General features: G+C 40.9%; 1 protein-coding gene across 5 annotated transcripts in view; it reads left to right on the top strand.

The window, feature by feature from the left end:
• The window catches only part of FRS2 (fibroblast growth factor receptor substrate 2), a 90,867-nt gene that overhangs the window by 68,889 nt on the left and 8,176 nt on the right, over nt 1-13,802 (top strand). For 3 of the 5 annotated variants that reach the window (XM_040981841.1, XM_040981848.1, XM_040981838.1), the window contains 4 exons: nt 4,380-4,474; nt 11,466-11,557; nt 12,538-12,724; nt 13,330-13,488. In XM_040981841.1, the coding sequence (XP_040837775.1) occupies nt 11,492-11,557; nt 12,538-12,724; nt 13,330-13,488 (412 nt within the window). In that variant the 5' untranslated portion in view covers nt 4,380-4,474; nt 11,466-11,491. Of the gene's footprint in view, nt 1-4,379; nt 4,475-5,730; nt 6,145-11,465; nt 11,558-12,154; nt 12,725-13,329; nt 13,489-13,802 lie in introns of those variants that run through there. The other 2 variants (XM_040981837.1, XM_040981836.1) reach the window with 2 other exon arrangements.

Here is a 13,802-nt window from a genome sequence, read left to right as displayed (position 1 = left end):
GGAGTGAAGTTTGGGCCTGGGTCCTTTATTTCTAGTGTTTAGCTCACTCCACGGCAGAGAGTAGGTACTCAGAAACCACTTTTTGAATGCTCCAATGTGTGGATCTCTGGAGAAATGAATGGACTCTTTTTTTTTTTTTTTAGCTCTATAATATTGATACTTGTCTACAGATCTATTGAGTGATATTTTGTTATTTTAATGCAAGTTACATGCCCCTTTGTTAATATTTTAGATTTGTCCACAGAAAAAATAGATTGAGAGGTTTTAAAAGATACATATGTATGTGTGCTTAATCTTTCATGATCAGATATTGAAGTGATTTGTGAGTAATGTAATTGATATTTCCAACACGGAATAAAAGAGGTAAAGGTGGATAGTTACAAATTGTGAGGGAATTCACTAACATTGCCCTTAGAATACAAAGCCTGTGATACTTCAGAATCCTCCTGTATCTTCGTAGTTGTATGTGCTGTGTGTTCTTTAAATCGTCAGCTAACAAGGACAGCATTGAACGTCTCCTTGGTTTTCCCATCATGGCCCTGGGCTAGTAACTATAGCAGGCTATACTGAGTCTCTTCTCAGCTTTTTAGAAAAACCTTTTTTTCCTTCAGAATAAACAATAAATAATCCTGTTGGGTGTTAGGAATAAAAAGAAAGCTTATGTGTATAATGAAAGAACACACCTACCCAGCAGTTAAAAAAAATAACAGCTAGGTCATTGATGCAACATAATTTTTGAACATCATTCTCTTGATTGTTTTAATGTAATTAAATGTGACAGTTAGCCTGCCCAAAATTTAGAGTTATGTGCTATACTTCTAACTCTTGGTATTCTGTCCCAGCTGTATTTGAACAGAACTACTGTAGTATTAGCCAAATTCACCCTTGGTGCTAGCCCCCTGAAAAGACCAAACGTACCTTTTTAAGCACTATATTTATACTTAACACTTGTGAATAGAATTCAGTGTTCTCGTTCCTGGTCATTCTGAAGGAATCATATTAAAATAATTTAGGACACTTTTACTAAGTATATTAGTGTAACACTTATTCTAAAATGCTCCTTTGTTACAGAATTTTACCTGCAATGGTAATGTAACAGTGCCTTGTCTTTTAAACCACTATATGACTTTCTAAATATCTCTATATGCAGAATTTATTTGTTTTTCACAATAATTCTATGAGTGTATCCTAGTCTTATAAATAAGAAAATTTACATGCAGATGGGTTAACCTTACCAAAGGTGTGCAGCATTCTTGTGTAATACATTATTGTTACTTCAGTAGTTAACACTGAATGCTTAGTTTATGCGCTTAGGGTCTTGAGTTTTTATGTGCGTTAATCACTTCATTGCACTGATGCCTCATTTACTTCATAAGAGCTTGGACTTTGGAATCAGGTAGTCTATCAGGTATTGACCTTGGGAAATGTGATTATTTTAGCCTTTTTAAGCCTCAGCTTTGTCACTTCAAGGATGAGAAAAATGACAACACCTGTTTACAGGACGAGTCCTTGGATCAAATTAGATCATCCAAATGCCTGCCTTCTGGCAATATGGTATGGGCTTTAAAATCAGCTTGTTATATCAAAATAGGGTGCTAGTAGCTAGTTCTTAGTGTACCTTTAGCTTCCACATAATTTTCCTGGTAAAATCATTTTATCTTTTTGACTAACAGTCATAGCTGATGCTATTTTCTTTTATAAAATTTGTTTATCTGTATTTGAAAGGTAGATTTACAGAAAGAAGAGACAGAGAAAAGAGATCATCACCTGCTGGTTCACTCCCCACAGAGTCATAACAGTTGGAGCTGAGCCAATCCAAAGCCAGGAGCCAGGAGCCAGCAATTTTCCCTGAGTTTTCCACATGGGCTCTGGGGTCCAAGTTCTTGAGCCATCCTCCTTTGCTTTCCCAGGCAGAGAGCTGGATCAAAACCGGTACAGCCAGGACACAAACTGGCACCCATATGGGATGCCAGTGCTACAGTCAGAGGATTAGCTTGCTACACCACTGAACTAGCTGATGCTCTTGTCTATAACAGCATTACAAAAAAAAGTATACATGTAACAAAAATAAGATTATACGTCCATATAATGTCTATAATACATCTTACTTGTCACTAGTTCAGTTATCTTTCACTTTTCAGTTGTCCTTCGGTTGAAGAGAAACCAAAGTGAGTTAAAGAGTTATAGAGAGGGACTGGCATTGTGGTATTATCAGGTAAAGCTACCACCTTCCGCACTGGCATCCCCTATGGGCACTGGGTTGAGTCTGTGCTACCCCACCTTTGATGCTTCTCCTCGGCGGTGCACCTGGGAGAGCAAACAAAGGATGGCTCAGGTTCCTGGGTCCTTGCACCCCGTGGGAAACCCAGAAGAAGCTCCTGACTTCAGCTTGGCTCAGTGAACTCGCTGCTGGAGAACCTCTGTCTCTCCTCTCTCTGACTTTCAAATAGATAAGTAAATCTTAACAACAACAAAAAAAAAAGCGGCGAGGGGTGGGGGGGAAGAGGTATGGAGAATATGTGAGGCATCAGTATCCCAAAGTTGAAAGTGGGACAGACATGGTTCGTTGGGTTCTTTTCATCCAGGAGGGCTTTGACAGTCTGTCATTTAGCACTTAAAGCGTGTTTTCTGATGGAAAGTACTTGGCATGTTGGATAATTACACTGAAAAAGAGTAAAAAGCCAGCAAAAACTCTACAATACATTATCAAACTCAGTGATGGACTGAAGAAGTGTCAGTCCTCACAAAGAGATCATAGTAACATTTCCACAGCTTCAAATGGCAACTTTTTAGTAGTTTAAAGAGCTTTATATGTTGGCACAATGATTTTTTTCATATGTTTAAAGTTATCACTAAACGATTTGTAAATCAGTCTCATTTTATTTGCTAAACTTGGTTCAGGGTGGGAGTGGGAAAAGCTTATATGTAGAGTGCACAAAGATTTTCTTGAATTGATTGGTTCAAGTCTCTTAGAAAAGAAAAATCGGAAAATGTCATATATATTCACAGAAAATAAGTGGTTTGTGGTAGAATTAACTCAGCTCTGGGCAATTGTATAAGTCAAGGACAAAGTGTGAGAATGTTGAGCTTCCAGAGCAAAAAAGGGGACACCAAAGATGAGACATTAGCTTGCTGCCTTTTTTTTTTTTAAGATTTATTTAATTTGATTGGAAAGTCAGAGATACAGAGGGGAGGAGAGACAGAGAGGAAGATCTTCCCGTGGATAATTCACTCCCCAAGTGGCCACAATGGCCAGAGCTGAGTCGACCCAAATCTAGGAACAGGAGCCTCCTCCGGGTCTCCCATGCAGGTGCAGGGTCCCAAGACTTTGGACCGTCTCCCCAACTGCTTTCCCAGGCCACAAGCAGGGAGGTGGATGGGAAGAGGGGACTGCCGGGATTAGAACTGGTACCCATATGGGATCCTGGCGTGTGTAAGGCAAGGACTTTAGGCACTAAGCTACCACGCTGAGTGCCTTGCTGCCTATCTTAAGGGAGCAGAAGCAAATGCCTAGCATGCTGGTTTTATACAGAGGGCATTGGAAACAAGAGCTGAAATTGTTGATTGTGTATGTGTACATGTGGTTAGGTTTAGAAATGCTCATTTTGGATATCTATCATGTTAACTCTAGTTAATATGTAAGTTTAAATGAAACCATTTCTGTAGTCTTTAACATAATGCCACATGCATTATAGCGTAGGTATTCACCAAGTACTAGTGCTCCTATTGGAGTTTCTTTTTTTCTCAATATATAAAAACATGAAAAAAATTAGCTAGAAAAACTTCAAAAGTAGATTGCATCCTGACTAATATATCACTGCAGCATCACTGTGATGACTTTGGCCTGCTTGTTCCTACTCTTTTTTTTTTTAATTGACCTACTTCTTTGCATTGGTTCTGGGGATGCTTGTGGAATAGCATGACACAGAGAGTGAATTCTAAAGAGAAACAGCTCTAAGGGAGGAATAACAGTGAAGTTTAGGAAGTCACCAGGGCCGGAGAATTCATCTGTCACTGGCTAAACTGGGGTTTTAGAGCTGAAAAGAACCTTGGAGTTGGTTTCATCCGACCCCTCATTTCACAGCTGGGGAGATAAGTATAGAGAAATGACTTGTGCATTGTCGAAGCTGGAGTAGAGAAGCCAGAACTTTTATAGAACTTAGACTATTGCATTTTTACTTTTTTTTTTGCAAAGAAGTAATTAATCATATGTATCAGTGTTTTTGTTTTGTTTTTTTTTAATCAAGTTTTTTAGGCTTTTGAGTTTGTGTAAATCAGGTAATTGAATTAACCGGGCTGCTGAAAATGTCATCAGAAACATTATTACACTAAAAAAAAAAAGAAGAAATTATCAACTTTTTTTTCTGTTCTATTTCTAGGTTAAGTCAGCAAACAAAGAAAACATGGTATTTTGAAGTATGATTCAACTCCTAATGCTGCAACAGAGGCTAAGAATATTAATGGCCAGATCTAGGTAAGTTGACATCTTTTAAAAATGCACAAATTGAAAACGGTATCAGTTAATTGAAAATATTCAGTAAACTTTTTCTTTGCCTAAACCAAAGCTACTTTTTGTTTCTTGAGTGCAGCTAAGTGACTTTTATGTGTTGCTGTGTCATGCGATCCCATGAAACATGAAACATGGGATCGCATGACTTACCCTCGGATGGTGCAGTGTTAATGCATATTATTAAATCTCATGTAAGTCAGGTGTGATCTCTAAATATTAGGCTGATAGTCATAAACAGAGACTACCTAGTGTCTAGCCTACTTCCTTGCAGAGGAGCTTGCAGGTAAAGGTGTGGGTGAAAACTCCCCACTGAAAATATCTCCTGGGCTGAGTGCTTGGACAGCAGTTAAAATGTCTCTGGGGATGCCAACTTCCAGATCAAAGGGCTTGGGTTTAAGTCCTTGCTCCACTTCCATTCCTGGCTTCTTGCTAATGTATAGCCTGGGAGGCTCCATAGCATGCCTGAAGGAGCTGGGTTCCTATAACCTCCTTGGGAGATCTGGATTGATTGGTCTGACTCACCCCCGGCTATTATGTCACTTTCTCTCTGACTTTCAAATAAATAAGGAAATATGGGCACGTCGCAGTAGTCTAGTGGCTAAAGTCCTCACATTGAGCACACCGGGATCCCATATGGGTACCGGTTCTAATCCCTGTGGCCCAAATTCCCATCCAGCTCCCTGCTTGTGGCCCGGGAAAGCAGTCGAGGATGGCCCAAAGCCTAGGGATCCTGCACCCACATGAAAGACCCAGAAGAGGCTCCTGGTTCCTGGCTTAGGATTGGCTCAGCTCCAGCCATTGCGGCTGTTTGGAGAGTAAATCATCGGACAGAAGATCTTCCTCTCTGCTTCTCTTCCTCCTGTATATCTGACTTTGTAGTAAAAATAAATAAATAAGGAAATATTCTTTGATGGGGGCTAGCACAGTGGCACCAAAGACTAGTCCTTCGCTATGTGGTGCCAGCATCCTATATGTCCTATATGTTCATGTCCCAGCTGTTCCACTTCCCATCCAGCTTCCTGCTTATGAGGTGGAAAGGCAGTGGAGAATGGCCCTAGTCCTGGGGACCCTGCATCCACACAGGAATCCTGGAAGAAGCCCGACTCCTAGCTTTGGATTGATTCAGCTCTGGCCATTGTGGCAATTTGGGGAGGGAACCAGTGGATGGAAGACTTTGTTTCTGTAAAACCTGCCTTCCAGAAAAAAAAAAAAATTTTTGTTTTAATGAATTTTTTTTTTGGAAGTCTCTTTCAGAGTTGGAAGATTGAATTCCCTGCTTTTCACCTGTTTCAGCCCCGACTTGAGCTAAGCTCCACACTTTTTTGCCTGTATTGCTAATTCTGTTAACACTCTTCTTTCTTTCCTGACTGGATCTAATGATTATGAAACCCTGGTGTCGCCAGCATCCTTTCATCTCCTTATCCTCTGACCCTGAGCTGTGCACCATCTGGACTGCTGAGCACTACTGGCAGAATACCACAGGCTGGCTCTGCAGCCTCCGTCGACTCTCATCTCAGCCTGCTTACTCACCCTGCTGTCTTTTCCTGGGTAGTGCCTTGATGCCTGGTGCGCATGCTCCTCAAGTCCCTCATACTGCAAGCTTTGCCTTCTGTGTACGAAGGACATGTTAGACGGTAGGTCTGCTCTACTTCACTTGCTCTGTTCCTACCCCAGAGGACAAGACAGTCCTCCCTTTCTCCTTGAGCCGTTAACTAGCTCTCTCTCTCTCTCTCTTTTTTTTTTTTCCTGTATTTTTAATGTTTTCTGACCTAATAATAGAATTGCTTGAATTTTTACTTTATTAAAATAATAAATTCACGGCATTTTTGAGATTTATTTTTATTTGAAAGGCAGGTTTACCAAAAGAAGGAGAGAGAGTGAGAAAGATCTTTCATCCACTGGTTCAGTCCTCAAACAGCCTCAGCAGCTGGAGCTGAGCTGATTTGAAGCTAGAAACCAAGAGTTTCTTCCAGTCTCCCACATGGGTTCAGGATCCTAAGGACTTGAACCATCTTTTATTGCCTTCCCAGGCAATAAACAGGAGATGAATTGGGAATGGAGCAACCAGGACACAAACTTGTGCCCATATGGGATCTTGGCGCTTGCAGGTGGAGGATTAGCCTGTTGAGCTGCTGTGCCGGCCCTGTCATATTTCTTTTTTAAAAAAAATGATTTATTTGAAAGCAGAATAACAGGGGGAGAAATGAAAGAGAGAGTGAATGAGAAAATGAAAAGTGAGCACGCTTGCATTCACTGCTTCACTCCCTAGAAGGTTGCAGCAGTCAGGCCTGGGCCAGGCTACAGCTCCATCCAGATCTCCCCTGTACTGGGCCATCTTCCACTACTCTCCTAGGTACATTAGCAGGGAATTGAATTGGAAGTGGAGCAGTTGGAACTCAAACCAAAACCTACCTGGGATGCTGGTGCTGCAACCAGTGGATTAACCCATTTCATCACAGTGTTGGCTTTGGCATATTTTATTTTAAACTCTGACGTGTTCACACCTTTGCTCCATTCTTTGTCAGCCAGTAATTCAACGGACAGTTCTTATCTTTGGGAGACAGCTTTCTTATTGCAGCTTGCCACCCTTCTCCACTATCCCACGTCGGTGATGCCCTCTTTGCTTTGAGTGTTTCGATTCTTCCCACCCATTTCATCGGCTTCTCCCTATTCCTATACTTAAATACATTACTATGTCTCCTAACATTTCAACCACAGGCCTTTTTCTCATGTTGTCCCTGAGTAGTGTCATGTTTTGTAGCCTCAGATGCTCTGTGTTTTCTGCTAGCTTTTGTCTTCCCTCAGGCCCATACTCACATACTCAAATCTGTCGCATATCTCACTTGGCTGGTTTCTAGAATCTCAGCTCAGCACAACTAAAACTGAACTGATCATCCTCACTTAGCTTTATGACTGCCAATCCTTCGACATTCACCCTTTGCCTGTCGTGATTGTAAGCTGTCTTTTCTTCCCTTTTGCCAAGAAAACCACTTGCTATCGCTAACTTTTCTTCCAAGATTGTTCTTAAATAAATTCATATATTCTTTATTTGTACTATTGGTGTTCTGACTTTAAGTCTTTATCATTTTTCATTTTTAAGAAGTTCCAAAGTGATTTCTTTTCTCTGAGTTAAATTTCTGGTTAAATTTTTCCTGCTGATGAAAGCTAAGATCTGACTGTCTCGGGCCTGCTGCGATAGCTTAGCGGTTAAAGTCCTTACCTTGAGCATGCCAGGATCCCATATGGGCACCGGTTCTAATCCCAGTGACTCCACTTCCCATCCAACTCCCTGCCTGTGGCCTGGGAAAGCAGTCAAGGTCAGCCCAAAGCCTTGGGACCCTGCTCCCGTATGGGAGACCTGAAAGAAGCTCCCGGCTCCTGGTTCCTGGCTCTTGGCTTCAGATGGGGTCACTTGGGGAGTGAATCATGGACGCAAGTTCTTCCTCTCTGTCTCTCCTCATCTCTGTATATCTGACTTTCCAACAAAAATAAAAATAAATCTTAAAAAAAAAATCTGACTATCTCACTTTCCTGCATAAATGATATTAGTGGATTTTTAGCATGGCATGGGAGTCAAGGCTTCTGTGCCATCTATCATACGTTTTATTAGTTACTGTTATCATTGAAGGGCATTTTGGATGTAGTGTGTTATCAGCTAGGCCATACTGTCTCTCTCACACGTGCCAATGTGGGAAGCTCTGCTTGACAAATCATCAAGAAAGGCGGCAAGAAGGAACTTTTGCTGCTCTGTTTAAGAAATAGTGAGAGTTGGGGCCCGGCGCGGTGGCGCAAGTGGTTAAGTCCTCGCCTTGCACGCCCGGGATCCCATGTGGGCGCCGGTTCTAATCCCGGCAGCCCCGCTTCCCTTCCAGCTCCCTGCTTGTGGCCCGGGAAGCAGTTGAGGACGGCCCAAAGCCTTGGGACCCTTCATCCATGTGGGAGACTCGGGGGGAAGCTCCCGGCTCCTGGCTTCTCATGGGCTCAGCTTCGGCCATTGCAGCCGCTTGGGGAGTGAACCAGCAGACAGAGATCTTTGTCTCTTTCTCTCTTGTCTGTAAATCTGACTTTCCAATAAAAATAAATAATTCTTAAAAAAAAGAGAGAGAGAGAGAAAGAAAAAGAAGAGAAGAGAACAGCCAGGACTTACTCTCATGGGATGCCAGAATTGCAGATGGTGACTTAAACTAAGAAATAGTTCTGAAATATTTCTTAGCGGGACCAGTGTTGTGTAGCAAGTGAATCCATCACCTATAGCTGCAGTGTCCCTGTTGGCGTTAGTGTGAGTCCTGGTACAATCCAGCTGCCTGATAACGCACCTGGGAAAGCAGCAGAAAATTACCTAAGTTCACAGACCCCATAAACCTAAGTAGAAATTGAGATGAAACTTCTGGCTTTGGCGTGGCCCAGCCCTGGCTGTTATGGCCATCTGGGAGTGAGCTATTAGATGAAGCATTTCTCTGTAATTCTTGCTTTTCAAATAAATGAAGGAATATTAAATAAATTAAATGCAACTGTTTGCCTTTTTTAAAAAAAAAGTGTTTTTTGGTTTTTTTTTTTTAGGCAGAAACCATAATATAGTATCTTTACCTCTCCATATTTATAAAGGAGTAGATGTAAGGGCGGGGAATCAATGTGCAATTTTAAGAAGCCTTTTAAAAAATGTTTATCAAGTGTCCCTTTAATTTTTTTTAAATTTATTTATTTATTGGAAAGTCAGATATACAGAGAGGAGGAGAGACAGAGAGGAAGATCTTCCATCCAATGATTCCTCTGCCTGCAAGCAGTGGCATCCCATTTGGGTGCTTCTTCTTGTCCCAGCTGTTCCACTTCAGATCTGGCTCCCTGCTTATGGCATGGGAGGCAGGCTGGCTTGTATTTGGGAAATCCGTTGTCCAGAATGCATTAGGGTGTGGCCCCACTGTGTGTCACTTGTACCAAGTGCAATGTGACCTGTTGAGACTTTGTCTGCTTGTGCTTTTCTCTTTCTGAAGCACCTATTTCTGCTTTTTGCGTAGTGTATTTTTTTCTACACACCGTTTTAAAGTGCTCCTGCTCTGCCTAACCCGGCAAGGCATTTGCTGCCTTCTATGCTAACAATCATTTTCTCATATTCTAGTACATAGTTTATTATAGTGCATTATCTGTTTATATCTGCTTCTCCCCTTAAATGCATGTATAATGACTTAATCATCTTTGTTCCACGATGCATGCCTTATTAGTTAGAGCCAAATGCCAGATGTCCAGAATCTTCATTGGCACTAGTGTTTTACTTATTTCTTTTATTTTACAGACTGGTGTATTTTTTAAAATCTTAATGGTTAAACTGGCCAGGCATTTTTCACCTTTTGCTGGTATAGACCAGGCAATCCACAATGAGGCTAGAGCACTGTTCTGTGCTTAGGATTGTGTCAGGCCGTAGGCAGTAGGTCCAGGCCTGCTGGGGAAGCACACACAGTGGTGTGAGAAGGATGCATAAACAGACAAGTAATCACAGTTTCTGCTCAGTGTGATGTGTGCTACACAGTGTGGTCTGGGAAGCTCAGGGTGGTTTGTGCGGAGGCTACAGCAGATGTATCACCCCTAGTGGATTGGAGTGATGGAAGGCTTCCTCAAGGTGTCGCACTGATTTTTAGGAAGCCAAGGAAGGTGGACAGCAGATAGAAGTGCGTGAGGGAACCCTGTGCTTTAGGAATCTGCAGTCTGTACTGGCTGACTGCACTTGAGGATGGGTCTGAGGCATAGCAGGGGTACAGACTGACCTAATGTCATGCCAAGAGAAAAAGGTTTTTATCTTAAAAGCAGTAGAGAGCCACTTCCAAATTTTAAGCAAGTTTGAATTGTATTCATGTTTATAATGTTTTGTAGCTTTTGTGCTCAATCCCTTGCCTTTGTCAGATATTGTCACATTCATTTTGACTTCTTTCCCTTATATTCATTTTTTTTTTATTGTTGCTTACATTGTATTATGTAGTACAGTTTTATAGGCGCTGGGGATTCCCCCCACCCCTCCTTATATTCATTTTGAATGTTCTTGAACATTTAATGTCACCTTCATAACCCTTTATCTCCCACTTTCTGTGGGAAAGAAGATTAAATAGAAATGCCAGAATGTTTTTGCCAATATTTTTACATTCCTGCTTAAGTTTCTTTTGATGTTTTTGTCTTATTTGCCAATTTAAAGATTACTCATTTGAAAGAGCGAGAGAAAGAGAAATCTTCTGTCTCGTGGCACATTCCTCACTAGCTTGTGACAGTCGAAGCCGGGCCAGGCAGAAGCCAGGACTTCACCCTGGTCCCCACATGGATTGCAGGGATGCAGAAGGACTCGTGCCCTGTTTGCTGCCTTCCCGGGCAGAGTTACCAGGGCCCAAAGCAGCACTCCAATGCGGGATGCATGCATTGCATGTGGGGACTTGATTTGCTATAGCACAGTGTCTACCCTTACCAATGGTTTATACCTTGTGGGGTACATAAAAGATGCTACAATGGGTAACAGAATATTTTAAAAAAAGAAAAAGAAAAGAAAAAAGCTCTTAATGTCGGTGTCTGGCATCTCTGTGTCAACTTTTTTAAGAGATCTGAAATTCCTGAAAAGCCTTTAAGGTTTAATCCCATGATTGACTCTTATTTAAAGAAGCATAGATTTACTTTTAATTGATCTCAAACGTGAGACCTTAAATTGGTTTGTGTTTTAGGTAACAGAAGGTTCGGTAGACTCTTGTAAGTTACGATGAAAATTTCAGATTTCTATAATGCCTTCTTCACAGAATTTATTCTCTTATCCCTGAGTGAAACTGACCGACTGACTAGAGGTGAAATCTAGCTTCAGCTATATTCCTTGTTCGGGCTACATTTTCTGGATTAGAACAGTGCTTTGTTAGGTGATGTTTGCAGTTCTTTTCCATACTTTCTGAATCTACATTTAATATTTTATTCCAATTATTTTTTTATGTAGTGCTCACATGGTCTTCTGAAGAAGCCATGGGTAGCTGCTGTAGCTGTCCAGATAAAGACACTGTCCCAGATAACCATCGGAACAAGTTTAAGGTCAGTATAACTGATTGAGTTGCATATCTTAGTGCCTAGTTTAATTTGTTTCTGTCTTCACCTGGTACATTTTTTTCTTCCTTCCTGCTCTCTCCAGATCCACTTTTCAATCTGCCTTTTCTTGTTTTAATAAATGGTGACAGTATTGCCTTTCTAATAGTTTGGAGTTTTTTATTTTCCCTTGGCTCCTCCTTGTTGAACTAGCTGCAGTTCATTGTTACTCTCTTTGACATGCCATTTTACAGCTGCTCATCACGGCGTTTCAGTCATGATCTCCAGGTATAGTGACTTCCTAACTGGACTTCACCTCCAGTTGCTCTGTGATCCACCCCGAAGTTGCCATAAAATTAATTACCTTCTTTCATCCTTCACTGACTTATTTGCTAGCACTTCTTTAGTGTGCTGTTACCGTCAGCTCAATCCTGCAGACGTAATCTGAGTCTGCTCTGAATTGCAGCCTATGCGGACACAAACTTACCTGTAACTCACTCCATTCATCCTAGCTTTGCAACCTTAGGCAGGTTATATTGTCACTAAAATTAATTCCATTGTTACTTAACACTAGACCTACAGTCTAGGGTTGTCAAAAGGATTAAATGAAGGAAGCATATATGTAAAGTGCTTTACTCAGTCCCAGGGGAGTAGTTACTTCTCCATAAATGTTATCTATTGTCCTTAGGTCTTGTTTGGGCATTGTTGTTTTCCAGAAGTTCAGCAGGATAAGAGCTTTCTTACATGGACTCTGCTGATCTTATTCTGGTCTTTCTGAACAGTACCTTCTCAATTCTGTTTTAACATTACATCTGTGTCATACATCCCATAATTTTCTAACTCACCAGGTTTCACCTGATTTCATTTCCTATAGAAGTTAAGTCATGCCCCACTTAGTGAAATTCTCACCTGAGATGATGTCTGCAACATTGTGCTACATTTCTAGAAGTTTGATAAAGTATTTGTGTGACTGTCCCCTTCTTTTTCAGGTTATTAATGTGGATGATGATGGCAATGAGTTAGGCTCTGGCATAATGGAACTTACCGACACGGAACTGATCTTATATACTCGCAAGCGGGACTCGGTCAAATGGCACTACCTCTGCCTGCGACGCTATGGCTATGACTCCAATCTTTTTTCTTTTGAAAGTGGTCGAAGGTGTCAAACTGGACAAGGTAGGCTGATCTAGCCTTCGTTTTATCCAAATATTATCATATTTGAAATGTGCTTTCAGTTATTCTATATACTAGTATAGCATTTGAAAAAAAAATTCCTAATATACAAAAAAGTTCCTAAAGTAAATGGATTGTTTAGAAAATATATAGTAAACCTTGCGATCATTTATTGGGCACAGTTTTTGTGAGAAAATTTGACTTATTTTAACTAAAATTTTCAATTAATGATTAGTCCCACTGAACTGACCAAGTGTCATCATTCTAACTCACTGGGGCCAGAACTTTAACTTCTGAGTCAGACAGAATATGTTTTGAATTTGTTTGTTTGTTTGCTACCTGTTGCTTTAATGGCCTTGGAAAAATCACATAACCTCTGTTGAATTTTAGAAAAAGAGCAAGGGGCTTGTTAAATGGTCACCTTGATCACAGAGACTTGGGCTCCCCCTGCTGTTGAAATAAGGAATATGATTAATTTGTTATGTATTTAACTTTCTTGCTATTGGTATATAGAACATTTACTTTGTAATGTTGTTCTTTTGATAAGTGTTCCTATGGTTTTTTGAAAGACATGGGTACTATTTTTCCTTTTTGGTTTATATTTGTAGGAATCTTTGCTTTTAAGTGTGCCCGTGCAGAAGAGTTGTTTAACATGTTGCAAGAGATTATGCAAAATAATAGTATAAATGTGGTGGAAGAACCAGTTGTAGAAAGAAATAATCATCAGACAGAGTTGGAAGTCCCCAGAACACCTCGAACACCTACAAGTAAGTGCTGTTCTCCCTCTCAGGTCCTGAGTAACAGACATTATATCCTGAAGAGTACCCACACTTCATCTGACGCACACTGGAAATCACCATTGCTTACCAAAAGCGCAATGGCTGTCAGTTTTTAAGAACCATTAGCTATAGTTGTAAATGTTTTTAAGTAAAAATATGAAGTATTCCATTCTACCCCTGCTGGTGGCATTTGCCCAGATTTCTGCTGGGTCTTGTCAGACGCACCTTCCTTCGTGGTCAGTACAGATTGGATTCTCATGTGTCTTTATTTTCTCCATCTTCCCTCCACATCCTGTCTTGTC

The sequence above is a fragment of the Ochotona curzoniae genome, unplaced genomic scaffold, assembly GCF_017591425.1.
Source record: "Ochotona curzoniae isolate NIBS_2020 unplaced genomic scaffold, NIBS_Ocur_1.0 contig_1014, whole genome shotgun sequence".
Taxonomy (NCBI): Eukaryota; Metazoa; Chordata; class Mammalia; order Lagomorpha; family Ochotonidae; genus Ochotona; species Ochotona curzoniae.
The sequence above is the reverse complement of the archived record's forward strand: the minus strand, read 5'-3'. Positions and strand labels throughout refer to the sequence as shown.